The sequence below is a fragment of the Eubalaena glacialis genome, chromosome 9 (genome assembly GCF_028564815.1).
Source record: "Eubalaena glacialis isolate mEubGla1 chromosome 9, mEubGla1.1.hap2.+ XY, whole genome shotgun sequence".
Lineage (NCBI taxonomy): Eukaryota > Metazoa > Chordata > Mammalia > Artiodactyla > Balaenidae > Eubalaena > Eubalaena glacialis.
In genome coordinates, this window is record NC_083724.1 from 13973001 (window position 1) to 13993212 (window position 20212).

Sequence of the window (20212 nt, forward strand, 5' to 3'; positions counted from 1 at the left end):
CCCCCTGGATCACACGCCTTTCCAGCTGAGGATCGTGTTACTGGAAAAAGAAAATGCTGCTTGCACCTCCCCCTCCGGGTCCTGCCTCCTGGCCTTGAAAAGAGAGAAACTCATTTCAAAGGAGGTGGCGCCCACCCACTCAGAGACGTCCTGGACAGATGTTACCCGCCACCACTCCTGTGGAGCCAAGGATCCCTGGGATAGGACCCTCTGAGGTCCACCCACGTGTCCCTCCACCCAAGAGGCGGGGGAGTCCACTTAAGTCCCAGAGGAGCGAAGAGGGAGTTGGGGGGAGGTAAGCTGAGAGGCCAGGGCAGTGCAGGCAAGGGGAGGAAAGCCAGATCGCTCAGGATGATGATCCCCCCGCTGCTGAGTAAACTGAGGCACGGTGGTCAAAACTGAGAGGTGGAAGAAAGAAGCTGAACTGCGATCTCCCCTTTGCCTGCCCTTGGCAAGAGGAGACACCGGAGCCTCAGTTTCCCCACCAGGGTGGAGGATGAGGAGAAGCTGGGGGAGTGGGAAACAAGCAGACACAGTTCCGGGCAACCAGAAGGGGCGGCTGAGAGGGTCCGGGGTAAACAGACAGCAGGAGGACCCAGGGTCCCGGGCATCCCAGGGCATCAGGCGGTGATCCGGCGCTAGGGAGGGCCTGGGGTCAGGGGTCGGGGTGGCGCCTACCCCTGGCGGGCCGGGTCCGGCTGCGGGAGCGGCTCCTCTGTCGCTGCAGCCGGGGCCGCCTCAGCAGCCGGTAGTAGTAGGAGGGCCTCCCGGTGCTCTTCCTGGCGCCGCCCGCGGACATGCTGCCGCCCGCCGGGCACCGGGCCGGGCCTGGGCGCGCTCACACGGGCCCCATCGCCCGCTCCGGCCGGCCCGGCGGGCGTCCTCGCGTTCTCCCGCGTGCCGCTGCGGCCGCCGCCGAGGCCAAGGCTGCCCCACGAAGTCGCGCAAACTCCTCCTCCTGCTCCCGCCCTCCCCGGAGCAGCCGGCCCCGCCGCGGGGGCCGGGGACCGGGAGGCCGGACTGGCACGGGCCCGGAAAGTCAGTGCGGGAGAAATCCCGGCCTGGAGTCGGCGAGGCCAGGCGGGCCGGAGTGCCCGGGACCCCAGGCAGGTCCCCAGGACGGTCACCGCCCTCCCCCCGCGCCTGAGAGCCCGACCTCTGGGCGCACGCGGCGTCCCAGCCCGCCGGCGGGTATAGACAGTGCACACCCGCGTGTGGGCGCTCCCTGGCACTGGGCAGGGCGCAGGCAAGGCGACCAGGAGGGCACCGTGCTTCCGAACCGGGAACCCTCGATTAGGGTCCGAATGAGGCCGGTGCCGCAGGGCCGGTTTCCGCCCCAAGCTCACTGGGCTGAGTGTCGATCCGCAAACACACCGTCCAGCATGCCCCCCGCCCCGGCAGGTAGAAAGACTTCTTTTTCACGCAGGATACTCGCCTGTTCTTTAAAAAATCGTCCCGTTTGATACGCGTATTACTTTTATATATTTACAACTAGGGTGTATATGTCCAGCACAGAAAAAGTAGAGAGAACATAATGAACACCTATGTATCCCTCGGGTCTTCGCCAAATCAGAACTTTTTGCCTCTTTGATCTAAACCCTCCTCCAAATGAAACACCTCAGGTGCTGTGAGGTCTCCCTCCCACTGGGCATTTACAGCAGTTCTAGCAGGACTGCGGGCAGGGCAGAACTATCCCTACCCCACTGTAGGGAGAGGAAACCGAGGCTACAGAAGGGAGGGTGCCAGCTCCCTCTATTGCATCCTGCTGAAAGCTTTCTCCGAGTCACGCACTCCCCCAGCTCAACAACCATCCATGGCTCCCAGAGTCCAAAAGCCACAAGTCCAGAGAATCTTCTTTGGTATTTGAGACTCCAGCGATGTATCCTCAATCAAACTACCTCCCGGCCTCACCTCCACTCCCCCCCCCACCTACTTCTCACTCCTCTTTTCTCTACTCCCAGCAGGGACTGGCCTCCTACTGACTTTTCTCTGCCTGGCCAAAGTCTGTTGTTCTAGAGCCCACCTCCTCCAGCCTTCCCTGACCACCCTGGCCATTGGCTGCGGTATCTCTCTCTACCACCCAGCCTCTGCAGCAGCATTTATTTTTTAAATTATTCTGACAACCACCTGCCTCAGTTCCATCCCTTCAAGTACAGAAGGGGAAACTGAGGCCCTGACAGGAGGTCTGACTTGCCTCAGCGGCAGAGGCAAAGGGTCTTAGCCAGGGCTCTGACAAGTAGTCTTAAGGATGTGTTGGTGGGAGAGTCACGTGTGGGTCCTGAGGGAGTCTGCATGTCCTCCTCCAGCACAGCTGAAAAGGTGCGGCCCTGGAGGGGGCGGGGCAGTCGGCAAGATTCCAGACCAGGTTTTGCACCTCACAAAGGGGACCCCCTCCCTTGCTCTCTCAGCCAGAGGGGAGGGCCCCCAGGTCAGAAGCCTGGATCACAGCTGGAAGCCAGGCGCCTTCCCAGGACTAGGGGGGAGGGGCAGGAGGGGTATTGCTCCTCCAAACCCAGTCTGGGTTGTCAGAAGCTATCAACTCCCCTGGCCCCTCTCCCCAGAGCTCTGGCCAGTCCCTGGGGAAGATGGAAAACCACAGGGCCTGCAAGGACCCCATTAGCCTCCTTTGGGTTAAGCATTGCTCTAGCTCATTTTCAGTAGCAGACATTACCAGGAGCCTCTTTTACAAGTGCAAAGGCCCCTGGGAAAAGTAGTACCCAATTCCTCCATCCAGAGGCAAGCTGTGGGCCCTCTTAGCGAGCCTCCTCCACGACACAGGAACCCAGTGCAGAGCAGAGCCTCCCCATTCAGCTGGGGCTCCCGCAGCCACCTACCCACACCTTGGCACTTCCAGAAAGAATAACCTCCGAGGCCAGGCCCACCAGTTTTGGGGGCAGGAGGACTCCCAGGAAGTCCAGCTCAGGGTGGGGACAAGAATCCTGTTCCCAGGGCCTGGACTTCACCTGGCCCAGTTTCCTCCCCAAAGCAGGAACTCCCTGATTGGCCAGGTCCTAGCCTTCCATGAAGGAGACGAGACACTGATCAAGTGATCAAGCTGATTAAGGCTGGGACAAGTGGTCTTAGCCTGAGGCCCCCAACTAGCAGATTTAGGTGAGTGTGTGTAGAGGGAAGGGAAAGCAGCCAGGACCTCAGCATCTCATCTGTAAACACAGTTGGGTTCCAGAGGTCTGGCATAGACTCTGTTTATGCTTGGGCTTCTCAAGTCGTTCTCTGTGCCTCAGTTTCCCTGCCTACAAGGAGAAGTTACAGACTCCTAACCTATCTGCCCTGTGGAGGGAGGGTCAGCTAATGAAGAGGAAGAAACTTTTGCATTTCTGGCCTTCGGATGGGGTGGGCATTGCCAACCACCCAAGCTGAACATCTCCACGGTACCAGCTGGAGGACTGAGTAGGAAAGGGACAGGGTGGGAGGTAGGAGAGGAGGTCCAGGACCCCTGGGATGGGCAGGCAGACGAAGCCTGCTCCCTGCACACCCAGCAGAGCATCTGGAATCAGTCCCGCTGTGGAGCAAGCCACCCACCTCCTCCCGCTGCCCCGTGGCCTCCTCCCTTCAAACAGAAGCAGCCCCCCTTCCGGAGACTGCCCAGGCTGGAGGAGGGGCACCTGAAAATGTCCCCCACCCCACCCCAACCACTTCCTGCAACAGACCCCTTCAAGGGCCAGGCCCTGCCGACCTGTGAGCCCCGGGCCCTGCAGGGAGGGTAGTCCCATCAGTGGCCTTGTTCTCCCACCTCAGTTTTGCCTCCAGAGGGTCTCCTGAATAGGCCCAGCTCCTACCTCCCCTACACGATGCTTTGTGTGAGGATCAAGGCTGTAGTCTCCATGCCCCTCAGCCTCCAAATGGCCCCAGCTCATTAAACATGCGTATTTCTGGGGTTCCTCCAAGACTCTTGATTCAGTGGGTCTGGATGGGGCCTGGAAATATGCCTGTTTAGCAAGTACCAGGCAGGGGGCTGGGGACTAGCTAAATCAGATCCCACCTGACCCCACCACCACCTTCAGTGTCCCTCAAAAGCCCCCAAAGGTGAACTCCCAGAGTACCGAAAAGGACCAAACTCTGTCACAAGCAGCCAGCCCCTCTGCACCCCTACCCACTCCATGCACCCTGATCTATCTGCTCTCAGCCCCCTAAGGCTCCAGCCTCTGCCCTGATGGCCAGATGGCTGCCATGAAGCTCTTCCTTCTGCACCCACCTGGTGAACTCCTCCTTATCCCTCAGGACCCAGTTCAAACATCACCTCTTTAAAGAAGCCTAAGCCCCCAACAGAGACACCCCCCATCCCTGCCACACCCCACCAGTTAGGTTTGAACAATGAGGACACAGGAGAAGACCAGAGAGGGATGGACCCAAAGAATTTCCCTGCAGGCAGAGGACCATTGGCATCCAGAGGTCTGGAGGAGAATTACACCCTGTTGGGCTGGAAGTCCAGGTAAACCAGAGGCCAGGCCAGGGCTGGGTCAGGAGGGGTCAGATGCAGGGAGGGGACCAGCCCAGTGCAGTCTCACATCTGTTAGGTTTACAGTCAGTGAGGAAGGAGCAAAAAAAGCATATAGTCAGAATTACCCTTGAAAAGCCTTCAATTGCCCATCCAGGACAGTGTTTCCTCCAGTGTAAAGTCAGATCACCCATTTCTTCAGCTTTGCGCAAAGCAGAAGGGCCTGACCTTTCCAGAAGGGCCATTTTTGTGCAGGAGGAAAACAACAGCAACAGCAATAATGAACATTATCTAACACAAGACTCCACTCAGGGAGGAGAGATGCTCACGCCTGGAGGGGACCACAGAGTCCAAGACCTCTAACATAGGAAGGTTACAAGTTTGGCCTCGAAAAGGCTGTCAGAGGGTGAAGTTTGGATTTAATAGCAATAAACTGTATTCAGCATTTACTGTCTGCATTATCTATGCACATTATCTCATTTAACTTATGAGGCAGATGGTCACCACCTTCATTTTACAGAAAATATTGGGGGCACAGGGAGGGCGAGTAATTTCCCTAAGGTCATACCGCTTGCACTAGGAGTCAGGATTTGAACTCAGGCAGGATGGAAAGAGCAAAGGTCTTGAGACTGAGCAGGACTTAATGCAGAGATGGAGGAGGGGCAACAGCCTGGAACTTTCCTTAGAAGCCGCTTTGACTAGGAACAGGAGGAGGCGAGAAGGGATGGAGTCCTGAGAGGGGAAACACTGGAGCCCACCAGGCTCCACACAATGGGTGTCTGGAGGGCTCAGACCTGTCAGGTTTCCTGTCGGGACGACGCTGGGCAGTGGCGACCAGGGGAAGTCCCCAGCTAGGCAGCCCTGCACACATCCGCCTCCCAGGCTGGTCTCAAGCTTTGAGTCACTGGAGCCCTGGGCAGGGTGTGGGTGGGAGTGCTGCGGGGGACATTCACGGTTAAGGTCATGGGCCTCTGCCATGGGAGGTGGCCTGTCTGGCAGGCAATGACGGCTTCCTGTGTCCACTGTTCATCCGGGAATGAGGCTGGACCACGTATAGGACCTTCATTCAGATGGGGCAGGCTGGAGCGGGGGATCTCCGACACGGCGGAAGGTGGAGACAAGCCCGAGAGGTCAAGCTCGAGTGCTCGAGGCCCAGCCAGGTGTCCACCACCTCCACCAGCCCCTGGACTTCCTAAAGCCATCAACAAATTTAATGACATCCTTCACAGAAAATGGCCCACTCAGGGCCGCGATGATCCCGGGCTTAGATGGCCCTGCCTCTCTTAACACAGGCAGAACGAAGGAAGCAATCAAGCGTGGACATTGGAACACACACAGACAGAGCCTCGGGGAATGTGAGTGTTTTTTTGAAATCAAGTCACCCAAAACTGGGCTGAGGGTGAACCCTTGGGAGAGGCAGGGCTCTAATAGGGTGGAAGGCCAGTGGGTGGGGTCATTGTTTCTTTGGGCACTGTGTAACTCAAAGAAAGCCCTTGACATCTCTGGGCCTGAGGTTTCGCATGTTAAATAAAGACGAGTTATCTCTGCCCAACTCACCTCCATGGATCCCATCAGGATCTAGAAACTTCCTCCAGTCCCAAACCACCACCTCCTGCCCTCCAGAAGCCCAGAGAAGAGGATATATCTCCCTCATACATGACAACAGCCTGTCATTAAAATCCCGGAAGGTCAGGTTTAGAAGGAAACTTCAGAGCAGGTGATGGAACCAGGGAAGCTGGGGCCCTATAGGACAGCCACTTGGCCAGAGGAGCCTGCCTAATTCATCGCAAGCCGGAATCTGGCATCAATTCTCCAAACATGGAGGTTCTGATTGCCCCTCCCACCCCAGCAGTCAGGGTGGAGCACGGTCACTCCCCGCCGATGGGGCAGTGAGGCCATGGGAGGGAGGGACTCCCCCCGAGGTCACGCATGAGAGTTGGGGGTCAGTCCACCTCGGGACTTAAACAGAGCTGCCAAGACCCCCTTTCCCTCTCAATTACCTGGACCACCCCTCCCAGATGCCTGATGCGTTCTGGCCACAGGTGCCCAGCCTTCCACTTCCACTGCTCCAAAGCTCGGGGCTCCAATCCTGTGGCTGGGAGAGGCAGGGATCCACTCTCCAGGCTGAGCCCCAGACCCCCCTTCTTACCCCCACCCTAGCAGCCGGCGTTTCAGCCCAGATGGCCTGGCCTGGAGCGACTCTCTCTGCGTACTTCCTCTCCTGCCCTGACCCAGAAATGCTGCCAAGCTCCAGGTGGGCCCACAGCTCCTCTTTCTCCCAGCCCAGCCTGGGGCTGAGGCTCCAGGTCTCCAGCCTCCTTCCTCCCCTTCCAGCTGATGGGGCCAGACAGCTCCATACCCACTGGGCGACAGGAGGGGGTGGCATATGGTCCCAGTGTGAGGTCAGAGAGCCCCCTCCCTTCCCAGGCAGACCTGCCTGGTCATCTGTGAACCACTTCGTGGCTGGCACTGGCCTGGGTTCTGGGGGGAGGGGTCTTGCTCCACCCCTGCAGATCCCACTGAAGAGGACAGATGAACCAGCCCAGTAGCCAGCTCCTAGGAAGCTTCCATCTTGGAAGGGAGCTGAAAGAGTATGGGATTTGGAGTGAGGAATCAGCACTTCTTGGCTGCGTGACCTCAGATTAGTACCTTTACCTCTCTATGCCTCTGCTTCCTCAACTATGGAGTGGGCATGATGATACTTAAACTTTGTGAGGTTGTGGAAGGTCAAATAGCATAGTGAATCAAAGCCCTGTGGACAAACTGGCTCACATCTGCCCCTCCAGGCTATTTATTTTCTCACCAATCTGTGGGCTCCTTGAGCAGAACAGCCAGAGCTGGTCAGCACAGTTACTGGCTCAGAGCAGGCTCTCAGTAAGACTGACTGGGAGAGATAGTGGCAGTGTTTCGGAAAAGTGGCTGAGTCCATCTGATCTGGAGGCAGCACTGAGGGAATTTGGAAGAGGGAAAAATCCTGGAGGACTGCCTGGAGGAAGAGTCATTGTTACTGCGCTAGAAGGCTAAGTAGGAGCTGACTGAGTAGAGAGCAGAGGAGGAGCAGGCAGCATGAGCAAAGACCCAAAGATGGAAACCAGCAAGGCATATACTGGGGGCAGCATATAGAACTGTGAGGCTGGAACAGAGGATGAGGAGGGGGACTGGGGAGCAGGCTATATGGGGTATGTAAGGGTGGGATCAGGGAGAAGAGATGGGGAGATAGATCCAAGTAGGCGTGAGGCCCAGACAGCCCCTCCAAAGGGGAGAAGTAAAGTGGTAAGGAGGGAACCCTGGCCAAGGAGGCAGAGGATCAGGGCTCCAGGCCTAGCTCTGCTGCTGTGTGGCTGCGTGACTTTGAATAAGTCACAGCCCTCTCTGATCCTCACTCTGCAACTGAAAGGAGAGGCTGGCTCCATGAGGCAGGCCTGCAGGGGTGGGGCTAGGCTAGATGCCCATGAACTACAATGAGAGCATTCAGAGTTTCCTAGCAGGTTTCTTGAGGAACCACTGGCTAAGATGGTTCTAGATGAGACTGGATACCCTTCTAATCTTTGAAGGTGACACACATGGCCCCACCTCAGGGCCTTTGCATATTCTGTTCTTCTACCTCACACACTTACCCCAGACCTTCAGATGTCAGCTCCTTCCTGCCATTCAGGCCTCAGCTCAGATATCACATCCTCAGAGGCCTCCCTGGCCACCTTATCTCACATACCTCTGCCCCAATCCCCACACCCTATCCCACTGCCTTGTTTTATTTTTTCTACTTATTGCTTCCTGAAACTATCTTATCTGTGCATTTGGATGTTCACTAATTGTCTTCCCCCAAACTTTAATGAGGGCAGGGGCCTTGTTAGTCCTGTCCCAGGCATATCCCTAGTGTGCACAGCAGCGCTCAATAAACATTTGATGAATGAGGTGAATGAAGGGAGCTGGGCTCAAAGCCCCCCTTCTTTTTTTAAAGAAGGGAACCAGGGGCAAGGGACTTCACCTCTCTGGGCCTGGGTTTCCTCCATGTGACATGTGGACAACGAGCTACAGAGTTTACTTTCAAGCAGCAGCCTGGGCTGGACCAGCAGGGGCTGGTCGGGAGGTCAGGATGTAAGTCCTGACTCTATGCAAGAGCTGGCACAGAAGAAATGAATGGATGAATAAATGCCTTTGCTTTGCTGTGTGCCTTTGAGCAAGTCCCCTCCTGTTCATAGGCCCCACTTCCCCTCCTAGAAAATGGAGTTGCCTGGGTGGTCTTTCAGGACCCTTGGGCACTGACACTCAGAGCTTCTGTGCCCAGTCCGGAACACACACGGGAGCCACAGCAGGTGTTAGAGGAGGGGCAGGCTATGCCAGTGCCATGGTTCTCGCTCTTACTGGCTTTTCCTGGAGATCCCACCCAGCCCATAGCTGGCATCCTGAGGCTGTGTAGGTGAGAATTAAATGTAGCTTCTGCAACTGTCACCCCTCAACACCCCTTGAGAGTGAGAACAATGCCAGCCCTGCCCCCACCCTAGGAACACCATTTTGTCTGGAAATTCCACCACAGGGGAGGAGGAAGGGCTGGGGCCCTAGAATTTTTGTGCCTGCTCAAACAGGAAGTAGCTGAAAGTTTGGGGCCAAGGAAAACAAGTTCAGGGTCATCCTGGAAATCAGCCCCTGTTCCCCCTATGGTTAGGGACTTGCCCCTTTCCCCAGGTGGGGCTCTCCTTGTAATTAATGATTAGCACAGTGTGGGGCGGGGACGGTCCAGGACCACAGGCAAAGGCCTAAGAGGAGGCAAAATTCATCCAGCCTCATCTGGCATACCCTGGATGACAGGGAGCTCACTACTGAACTGGCCCCCTGTCCTCAGAAAGTCTGAAAGTGAAGATGCCTTCCCACAACTAGGATTTGCAGGAGACCTTTAGGGATCTAGTGGTCATCCTACTGTCTACTCACGGCTCAGAGGGCTTGTGACCTGCCCAGGGTAACCCAGACACCCCCAGCTACTCCCTCAGTTTCCAGCAGAAAATGAAGCTGTTCCAGGCACAAGTAAGGAGGAGCCAGCAGGAGAGTTGGCGCCAGAGTCTGGGCTTCAGCCCCACCCCACATCCCTGCTGGCTAAAATACCAGGGTTTGGGGGTGGGGGGGTTGACCTCTGGCTGGCCTTTATTAGAAAGCCCAGAGGACATGGGAAGGAGCCCTGAGTTGATCCTGGTCCCATTGAGAGCCCTAGGGAAGCAGCCTGGGTTACAGAGTCCTTAACACAGCCCCTCTGACACCTCGGCCTTCTCTTGCCCTGTAGCCTCTGCCCCAGGAAATTGCAAGGCAGCTTCAGAATTTTCTGGGCCTGCTCTCTCTGACTTCATGTTTCTTGTGTCCTCCTGGTGCCCCCTCTCTCGTACCCACCCCCTTACACGGCCTCCTGTGCATGTACAGACCTGCCTTCCCACTCAAGCCCTATGGTGGGCTCCTTCCAGGCCCTACCGGGCCAGGCCCACAGAGCAGCCTGGAGCCCTCGGGAGATGCTGGCCGGTGCTGCCCCCTGCCGGGCTGCAGAGCCCTGGGAAAAAGCCTTCTTGGCCCTGGCAGGACCGACCATGGGGAGGCCCAGACTAGGACTCCCAGGGTTCCGGGGATGTGCCCCCCCGAGGACCCCAGAGTGGCCTGGCACAGGGTCCCAGTCTGCTGAGTGACTTAGACAAGTCTTGCCCACCCCCTCTCTGCCCCATTCCCAGCGGTGCAAAGCAGGTGGAGCAGAACCTCAGTTCTCAGACTTCAAGGCACTTCAGTCCCCTGGGGAGCATGTTAAAATGCAGATGCCCAGGCCCACCAGGGAGAGTCTAGTTTAGCTAGCCTGGGAAGAACCCAGGAATCTGCATTTTAACTAGCAGGGGTTGGGCCCACACTGCCCACACTGGCCTACCTACTGCTCTCTCTCAGGGCCCCCGGCTCTATATGGAGGCTTCTGGGAGTCTAGCCCCTGGCAGGGTTACCAGCCTTTTACAAACTGCAGCCTCTTGCCTTTCTCAGCACCTGTGTGTGGCAAGCAGGCAGGGGTTCCCAGTCTCACAGTACAGACGGGCAAACTGAGGCTCAGAAAAGAGGCTAGTTTGGCCCTGTCCCATGATGAAACTCCCCGCTCCCACCTCCCTCTCTGGGCCCCCCAAATGCGGCCTAGATTCTGGGGCCCAGAAGGTCAGTTCAGGCCAGGCAGCAGCCCTGACTGGCCCCCTTTGTCCTGGTCTCTGTGCCCTCTGACCTCACTGGGTCCTGGGCTGATTTAAATATCCCCTTACAGCCCCGATAGGCTTGGTGTCTTCTTACAGGCTGGAAGGGACGCAGTCCTATCGGAGGCATCACTGCCAGCTTGGCCGTCCTCAGGAGCTGGATACTGCCGGCATAATGAGATCAGAGAGCCTTCGCCCAAAGTGTTTGCAAAGACCAGCCTGGAGAAACCGAGGCCCAGAGAGGGGAGAGCCTTGCCTAAGGTCACACAGGACACAGTTATTAACCCCATTATAGTCACTTACTCTCTGCCGGGCCATATTAATTCAGCAAGTCCTTATCCCAATCCTAAGAGGTGGACATTGTTACTCTCCCATTTTACAGGCATAGAAAACTGCCAGGACTCGATCTCATGCAGCTTGGGCCCTGATGATGACCCTGTGCTGCCACAAATGGTCTCCCCTTACCTGTCCTCAGGTAATTCACCTGCCAGCCCCTTTTCAGACACCAAGAAGACAGAGCCATTTGTAAAAAAGGTGACCTGGGCTTCCCTGGTGGCGCAGTGGTTGAGAATCCGCCTGCCAATGCAGGGGACATGGGTTCGAGCCCTGGTCTGGGAGGATCCCACATGCCGCGGAGCAACTAGGCCCGTGAGCCACAACTACTGAGCCTGCGCGTCTGGAGCCTGTGCTCCGCAACAAGAGAGGCCGCGATAATGAGAGGCCCGCGCACCGCGATGAAGAGTGGCCCCCACTCGCCGCAACTAGAGAAAGCCCACGCACAGAAACGAAGACCCAACACAGCCAAAAATAAATAAATAAATAAAGTGTAAAATTAAAAAGAAAAAAAAGGTGACCTGCAGCAGTAAGGCCAGGGCCTTGGCTTCCAGTCCCAGAGGGCGGGGCGGGGCCGGGGGTAGATGGTCAGTGGGTGCTGCCCCAGGCCCCTCCCCGACCTCACCTCTCAGCACTCCCTACACCTACCCCTCCTCAGCCGCACTGGTCCCGGCCTCCCACCACTTCCCACTCCTAGGACACAGGACATGGGGCAGGCTTCCCAGGCTCCCAGCCCCCCTGTGAAGTGGGTTATTGCTAGCTCCAAATTCTAGCTTGACTCTGTCCACCTCTCTCCTCTTCACCGTCACTACCTGCATCCAGGTCACTGCCACCTCTAGCTTTGGGGACTCTCACAGCCCCTAACTGGTCCCCCCAAATCCTCTCTGGCCCTCCTGAGTCTATTTTCCACAAAGCAGCCCGAGTGAGCATTTTCAAAACTGCCCTCTCTCCCAGCCACCTTGGCCTTCCTGGCCTTTGGACACTCTTTCTGGCTCATTCACCTCTCCCACGGCTCCCCCTTCCCCCCTGCCCCCATCCGGGCTGTCCTGAGCCACCTGGTCTACTCAGAGTGGGGACTCACTCTTCCTCTCCAGAGAACGCATCTCCCTTCCCGCTCCAAACGCACTGCTTCCTGAGTCATTTTCTCCAGGCCCCTGCACCTTTCCTCCAGGGAGCCCGTCGCATTGTGCCATGACATCTATTTTTTGATGATTCATCTCACATCTGTCTCTCCTGGCACACTGCTGCCCCGAGGGTCAGGTCCCGTCTGCCTGGCTCACCATCATAACCCCAGTGCCCCGGCCGGCTCTGACACACGGTCACTGTCAATCAAGGGGAGGGTGAGGGCGTCATCGTCGTGGGAGCCCCCAGACCTCTGGGCCTCAGTGTACCATGACGCTCCAGAGCTCACAGCAAAATGGGGCCACATGGCCTCCGGCCCCGCCCCAAACAAGCCACAGCTCAGGACTTAATTCTCCTCCCCATAGGTTTTGTGTTTTCATTCTGTGATTTATAGCCCGTTCAATAAATTTCCCCCATTATCTTTCACGTGCAGCGTGCTGCCTTTCTGCCATTTAATAATGCATTTGGCTCGCCAGGCCTCTCCCTGGAGAAATCTAAGGCTTGGCTCCGATGCGGGAGCAGGCCCACAAGGCCGCCAGGGATTCCGAGGGCTCCTTTTCAGACCCAAACCTTGAGCAGGTCTGAGCCTCACACTCAGGGCTAACTGGGCAGGGGCCCAACTCCTCCCCCCTCCCTCCTTCCCTGTGGCAGGGAAGCTCGGCAGCGAAAATGAAGGCTCAGATGTCCGGTGCCCACTGGGACCCTAGTGGCCAGTTTTAGGGCTGGGCAGGAGACTCTGGTGCTTCCCCCAACCAGCCTCAGTGGTTTCTAGAGGCTCCACAGCCATGATCTTAATCTCCCTCTCCGACTCCCCAGGCAAGACAGGAACCCGTGAGACCCGCTTCACACATGAAGAAACTTCTCTGAAACACAGGGAGACTGCAGCCCAGCCTTGCCTACCCCACTGGGTGCTTGCTAGGTTCAGATGCGGCCAGTGGAGATTTCTGAGGGTACCCTCTGTGCTGGCGCTGTACCCAGTGCTTGACTTGAACTGTCTCACCCACAACAAACTTTAGAAGCAGAAGGTACTATTATGCCTATTTTATGGATGGGGAAAGCAAGCCTCAGAAAGAAGCAACTTCCCTGGGATTATTCGGGAAGAAAATGGCAGTGCCCCGGAGGAATTGCTCCTGCAGTGAGGGATGAGAAGGGTCTAGAGGCTCCAGGGAGCACACAGCTCCAGCCAGAGCTACCCACCAAAAACACAAAGCGGCAGAGAGGCAGGGAGAGCTCAGGGCTGTAAGGTTCAACAGCTCAGGGGTTGTGATTCCACCCCTGGGCGTCCTCAGCTGTGTGACTGGGGCGAAGTCCCTTAACCTCTCTGGGCCTCATCTCCCCCATCTGTAGGATATGAATACCATCCTCCCAGGACTGTCACGGGACTTGCATGAGGCAACACGTGGGAAGGTGCCTTGTAAACTGTCCGGTCCTGGGCAGCGTCACTTTTGCATGTTAGGACAGTGGCAAGAGACATCATGCAAAGACCTGCAGAAAACCCTTGGGCTCCTCCAGGCAAAGTGTAACCGGCAGCTCTGAACCATGCAGGGATGTGGCCACACAACACAGGCTCCTTCTCAGGCCACAAGATGCTTACCTCACTCTGGTACCAGGCACCTCCCATGCAGACTTGGGAGAAACTGGGCGGCCCTCCTGCTCCCGGGCGCACAAGCCCGGCACTGCCCGGCTGGCTGGGGGGTGTTGGGCAGAGGGGCGTTCCAGGCTAGCCTGGGCCAGGCCTGCCCCCGCCATCCCCTTCCCCGGCCCTCAGCTACTAGGTCTGCTTTCCTCCTCCCTCCTGCTCCTGAAAGTTTCTGCTTCCACTTTAGAGTTTCTGTGGCAACCACCTCTCTTCCTTTGATTGTTTTCCTCTCCTCAGTCACTTTACCCTCTTAACAAGCAAGTTTCTCTCTTCTTTCTGCTAAAGGGAGAATCACAGTGGGTTGGGGCAGGAGGTCTGGCCAGGAGAAAGAGGGCAGAGAGGGACAGGGCTGGGAGGGGAGAGGTGACCCCTGGGGTGCAGCCAGGGGGCTGGTGCAGCCACGGTTTGCCCTCACATGACCTCGGGGTCTGAGACTGCCCACAGGGTCCTCCTTGGTGGGCTTCTTTAAAGGTGACTCTCCTGCTCAGAGGGCGAGCCTGGCTCTGCAAGGGAGGTTGAGGGTGCACAGTCGAGGCTTTGCAAGCTGGCTGGGCCTCAGTCTGCTTCCCACTGTCTTGTCTTCACTCACAGATGCCCCGCGTTTGGACGGCCTCCACGCCCAGGCCCCAATCTCTCTGCTTCGGCGCGCCCTTCCTTTCGCGGGGCCCGGCTCCAAAGTACCCCACCCCAGCAAGGCCCCGCCCTCCCAGCACCCCCAACCCATCAGAGCTTCTCTCCTCCGCTGTGTCCGTCCTAACCCTTCTCCCGGGCAGCCTTCTGCCCTGCAGGCAGGGCGTCTGGACAGCAAAGCCAGTGTCTCCCTGGCTCCATCTCCAAGTCGGTCCACAGGAGGCCACGCTGAACCTACAGCCAGAGACACCAGGGCTTCAGGCTGGGGTCTACCCCCTGCTAGCTACGGGCCCTTCACAAGTTTGCTCTAGAACTTGATGTTCCCTGTGGTCAAACATGGATGGAATTCACTTCCTCCCAGGCCGCTGGAGGCCGAAATGAGTTTTGTGAGTCTGAAAGAGCTTGGAAAATTCTGAAGAGTTGTACCAAGTCCAGGATTATTTTTAGACACTGAATGAGTGCCGTCCAATGAATAGCCCAGAGGCCTCCTTGACCTCGCGGCTCTCGCGGCTCTCCCTCTCCACCTGCCCACCTCCCGAGGCAGGTACTGCCCGTGTCTGGCCAGCTCCACCCCGAGGCCCTGTCTCTCTAGCCAGTGTTCCACACCACAGGCAACGGCCAGCAGCTTCCCTGACACACACACACACACACACACACACAGAGCGGCAGCAGGTTGGCTGAGGGGGCCTCTGAGGCCCAAGTCAGCAGGGAGCCCACGTGCTGGGGGCAGGGCTGGGGCAGGAGGCAACACCAGAAGGGGCTCCCCAGCCGACCAGGCGGGCTGTCCACTGCCTTCCCCTGTTCCACTACCTGCTTCCTTTCCAGGCCCGCCCCTGAGGCTGGGCCACCAGGACCCACCCCCTTCCCTCATGGTCTGGGAGGGTCCCCCGTAATACCTGCCAGAAGCGCTCTCCCCAGAGAAAGGTCTCCTTCTCCCCTTCCCCCGGGGCCCCCCTCCTTTCTCTGGTGCTGACAGTGAACTTCACCCCCACTGCCCGCCCAGCCTCAGACCTACACGTCACCCCTCACAATCTGCTCACAGAGGCTGCACCTGCCCAGGCTTGTGCTAGGATGGGGCTGGTTTCCGTGCGCAAGGGGACGCCTGGGGCCACGGTGGCTCTGGGAGGGGCTCATGTGTACACTTGAGGGCCATTTCTCCTCCCTCCAGAGACCTGCAGAATCAGAGGAAAAGGAATAAAGAATGTGAAATGTCGGAACCAAGCGGGTAAAGACAGGGCCAGCTGTGGCCAGCCAGGGACTCTCTTCTGCCTCCCCTTCTGTCCCCGATCTGCTCCCAGTTCAAGAGTCCAGGATTCCCACAACTGACATTGGGAAACCAGGCCATTCAGCTCCCACACTGGGGTGCATGGGGGACACATCCCAGGAGCTGGCATTTGAAAACCCATGCAAGTACTGGCACGGTCCTGGGAGGGACACTGTGTGGGCCCAAGGGGGCTCCGACACAGTCCCTGTCCTCAGGGAGCTGACAGTCTGGTGGGACACGTGACCTCCCACAGGGACCCACCGACAAGGAACCAAGGCAGAGGAAGCATGAGGAAGGGAGTAACTAATTCTGACTGACAGGGCAGGGAGAAATCAAGGAAGGCTTCACAGAGGAGGTAGCATCTGGGCCAGGCCTTTGAGAAGGATTCCAACAGGTAGATGGTGTTGGGGAAGGGAGGGAACCCACTGAGGTTTAGCGGCAGCCTGGGAACCTCAGAGAGACTTAACTTGGCCTCCCTTTTCCAAATGCCACGTGGCTTGACCATGGTGAGGGCTCGGGCTAAGAGGATGCTGGCCCTGTGTGGAATTAACTGGGCCTCTTAGGCCAGGCAGGCGGTAAGTCTCCCAAGATGGCCCAGAAAGAGGCACTTTCCAGGCTGGTTCCTGAGACCAGAGCCTAGAGCAATGTCTGTTCTGGTCACTGGTGTCATGGGGCAATGGCCCAAGAGTGCAGAAGGGGGTGGGGACGTAGAACCTGCCGGCTCTTAAAAGCCCTAAAGAAAAGAGTCTCCTCGAGTTCCCTGAGCAGCCCATTCCGGGATTTCACACCACCCCACGGTCAGCCAGGAAGTTCTTCCCCTATCTAACCTACATCTCTCTTGCTGAAATGTACACCCACCTTGCTGTGGAGACACAGGATTAACAAAGCACAGAGGCTGAAATGCCTCACCAGGCACTCTGTCTGCAGCCAAGGTGGGAGTGGGGGTGGGTCAGTGGGCACAGACACAGCCCCACCCTCACCCCCAGCTCTGACAAGAGAGGACAGGGCCCTGTTTGTGTGCATAATTAATCTACAGGCCTGAGGAGGGCGAAGCGAGTGGGAATGTCCTCTCCCTGGGCCTCGGAAGCTTCCCTGACCCAATTTAGAAGCCGCGTTTATTGTGTTGTTCATGTCAAACCTTCCCAATGAAGTCTCTGTTCCCAGCGTGCTCATGAATTTTCCGGGGGTTTAATAGTGTACAATCTGAGAACGATTCATTAAGAAGATTAACCCCTCCCCCCCAAATATAAACATGCTCTACAAAACAGGGCAAATTTATTCTCCGGCGTCGGCAGGCTCCCACTGCCCAGAGCAGCGCAAGCACTCAGAGGGGTGAAAGCTAGAACCCCTCAACCCGGGAGGGAGGGAAGCCATGTGGGTCGTGGGAGACCCCGTGAGGGTCCAGGGTGAGCGTGGGAAGGTGCGAATGGAATGCCAGGACCCCAAGGCTCAGCCCAGAGTGAGCAGGGTCCGTGTTCCAAGACCGCGCCTTCCTCCCTCGCCAACCTTACCCAGGGCATCCCTGCCTGGGGGGAGGCGGGGGCGAGGGCGGGGCCCTGGGCTCCCAGCTGAATGCTGGTCTAGACACTTCCTGCTCTGGGACTTGGAAACAAAGAGGGGCTCCTAATGTCACTCTCTGAGCACCCCTCTCTTTTGCCACATCTTCCCGACACTGGGACCTCCCAGACGGAAGGAACTCGGTCAGATACCACCAGAGGTGTCAGAAATATACGAAACTTGTGCTTGATCCTTCCTGAAAGCCTACACTTGAGGTGCCAGAGCAGGCCTTGCTGAGGGACAGCTGGACAGAGGAGGTGAAGACAGGAGAAGGGGCAGCTGCCCCAGCTCTTTGGAACAACAGGGAAGATGGCACCAGGCCCAGGCTGGGGGATGGACCTGGTCTCAGATGCCGGCACACCGGCCCAGCCTCCGTGAGGATCTGAAACCTCAGACTTCGCCTCTCTTCTCCCTGCAGCCCCTCCCATCCAGCGGGTCCCCAAGAGGATGATAAAAACAGTCATAGCGACGACGTGCCCACCACTTCCTCTGTGCCTGGCACTGTGCTGAGTTTTAAACACATTTCCGCTCATTTCACGCTCAGAACAACCCTGCAGGCCAGTGCCATTATCACTGCAAGTCTCAGATGAGGAAATGAACCTTAGAGGGTGTAATCAACGTGGCCGAGGCCACGCAGCTAATAACCGACAGAACCAGGATTCTAGACTTCAGACTCCAGCGCCTGAGGTCTCAGGGACCTTCCACCCACCTCATCCCACAGCGGGGACGACTCCCTGCTCTGTCCCCATGAGGACCCTCAGTTTGGGCTCCGTTCAGGTCTCCACATCCCCCATCAGAAGACCGCCCAGTCTCCTCACTGGCCACCCAGGCCCCAGCCCCATCCCCTCCCATCGTCCCTCCACCAGCAGCCAGAGGGACTGTCCTGGACTGCACACCTGACCACGTCTCTCCACTGAAAACTTCACCGAGGCTCCCTGGGCCGACAGCATGGGCACGAGCTTCCTTGCCTTGCATTCAGGGCCCCCAAACCACCCCTCTGCTCTCTCTCCCACCATCTCCCTCCTCCACATTCACCACGTGTACCCAGGTTTCCGGTCTCCATGCCTTGCCTCCTGCTGGTCCCTCTGGCTGATGTGCTTTTCCCCATGTCTCTTACTTCAAAATTCTCAAGGCTCAAGTCCAGTACCACCTTCTCCACAAAGCCACCCCGGGATCAGGCCCTACAGCAGAAGTGACTTCTCCCTCCTCTGAACCCCGACAGCACAGGGTCTCCTGGGCCCCTGGTACAGCCAGTTTAGGTGCAGGTCTTGCTCCCCGCCCCCCTACCCCAAGGAGCCCAGGAGCTCCTGGAGGGCAAGGTCTTCCCTCACTAGGGGCTCTTTCCCCACCCCAGCCCCATGCAAGGCCCAGCACACAGCTGGGTACACGTTGCAGGCTGGTTCAGTGCAGACTAGTCCCCTTGGCAACAGGACACCTTGACCAGTGAGTGGGGGGGAGGCCAGAGCAGCCTGGGTACCCAGCCTGTGAGTCCTTCACCTTTTTTTGGTGCCGTGGACTCCTATGGCCTCTAGTAATGCCTAAGACCACCTTCTCAGAAAAACGTTTTTAAATGCATAAAATAAAATACCAAGGATTACAAAGGAAACCAATTACATGGAAATAGGATTATCAAAATACTATTAAAAATTATAGCAGTATGTGTGCTTCTTTAATGCCTTAATATTAATGCCTTAAATAATTAATTAATGCCTTAAATAACAAGATACCGTTCTAAGAGCTACTATAATTTTGAAGTAGGAGGAACAAAAGCATTATTTCAAGATACCCACAAAACTATACTATGACATGATAGTTTCTGTGATTTCTATGATTTCTACAAAATCACAGAACAGTTAATGCCACTGTGGTTTATCACCTACATTTGTAATGAAAGAATTACAATTTGGAATTGTAATTAGAGGTTAGCAAAAAAGGTGGGATTTTATTTTTCCTGTCCAAGTTCATGGACACTCCAGATTCCACCCTGAGACTCCTGGGGTCCCTGGTTAAGAACCCATGGCTTAGAGGCAGGGGCTGAAGGGAAAAGAGCAAGGTTTGTCCTGGAGTCCAGATTCTGGCTGTGCACTGTCCTGAGAGTCCCTGACCTTTTCAGAGCTCCGTCTCCACCCACCTGCACGGTCAGATCACGGAGGAACCAAGCCCTGTGCTCACAGTCTGCCTGTTCTGGCTTATCCTGAAGCCCCTCAGTGGGGTAGGCTTGGCAGAGCTCCTGGAGAATGATCTCTTGGAGCCACTGTGCCCCAGACAGCCTAGCCCAGGGCCTCAGGGCCCCTGGCCGCCTCCCAGGGAACTTGTTTTATGTCCCCAAAGAGCAGGGCTGACAGGCAATAAATCGCCAAGGAAGGCTGGAGTAGGCTCAGACTGTCTGCCTGGCGCCCGCCCAGCCACACTGCTGTACCCACCACCAACCTCCGTAAGGATGAAAGCACCATTAATTACCCGGGAAGAAAGGGCACCATGACAACGCACCCAATGGCTGCTTGGAGATCATCTCTGGCCACATTTTCTGAGTGTAGCGCCAAGCCTGGGGGCTGCTGTCAATCCTCCCCTCCCTCTGTCACCTCCTCTCCTCCTGGGATCCCCCAGGGCCATCTTTCAGCCTGGGTCCTGTCCTCAAAGACTCCTGACCTACCCACCAAAGACTCATGAATGGATTGCTTTTTGCAGACAGGGCCCCCAAACAGTGCTCCCCAAGGTGGTGTGGGACCCGAGAAGGCAAGGGGGTCAACTCTGTCACCTCTGTCGCCTTCACCAGCACGAGTCCATCACCGAGTCCTAGGGACTCCACTCGGGAAGTCTCCGGCCTCACCCAGACCTCGCTGCCAGCTCTAGTCATCATCCCACGCCCAGGTGATTGATTCACCTGCATGCTACCCCATACCAGTTACCCTGTGCAGGTCTGTGCCAACCGCTGTCCAGGCAAGAGCCCAGACGACCCTACTGCCAGCCCTGTGAGTGAGGCACTATTATCCCGTTTTACAGGCAAGGTA

At 57.1% G+C, this 20212-nt stretch overlaps 1 protein-coding gene across 7 annotated transcripts in view; it reads right to left on the reverse strand.

Moving 5' to 3' along the window:
• DAB2IP (DAB2 interacting protein) overlaps window positions 1–20212 on the reverse strand; it is a 170718-nt gene that overhangs the window by 126080 nt on the left and 24426 nt on the right. For 5 of the 7 annotated variants that reach the window (XM_061199981.1, XM_061199980.1, XM_061199978.1 and 2 more), the window contains exon 1: window positions 679–886. The exons of the other annotated variants lie outside the window; for them this stretch is intronic. In XM_061199981.1, the coding sequence (XP_061055964.1) occupies window positions 679–799 (121 nt within the window). In that variant the 5' untranslated portion in view covers window positions 800–886. Of the gene's footprint in view, window positions 1–678; window positions 887–20212 lie in introns of those variants that run through there. 7 annotated transcript variants of the gene reach the window in all.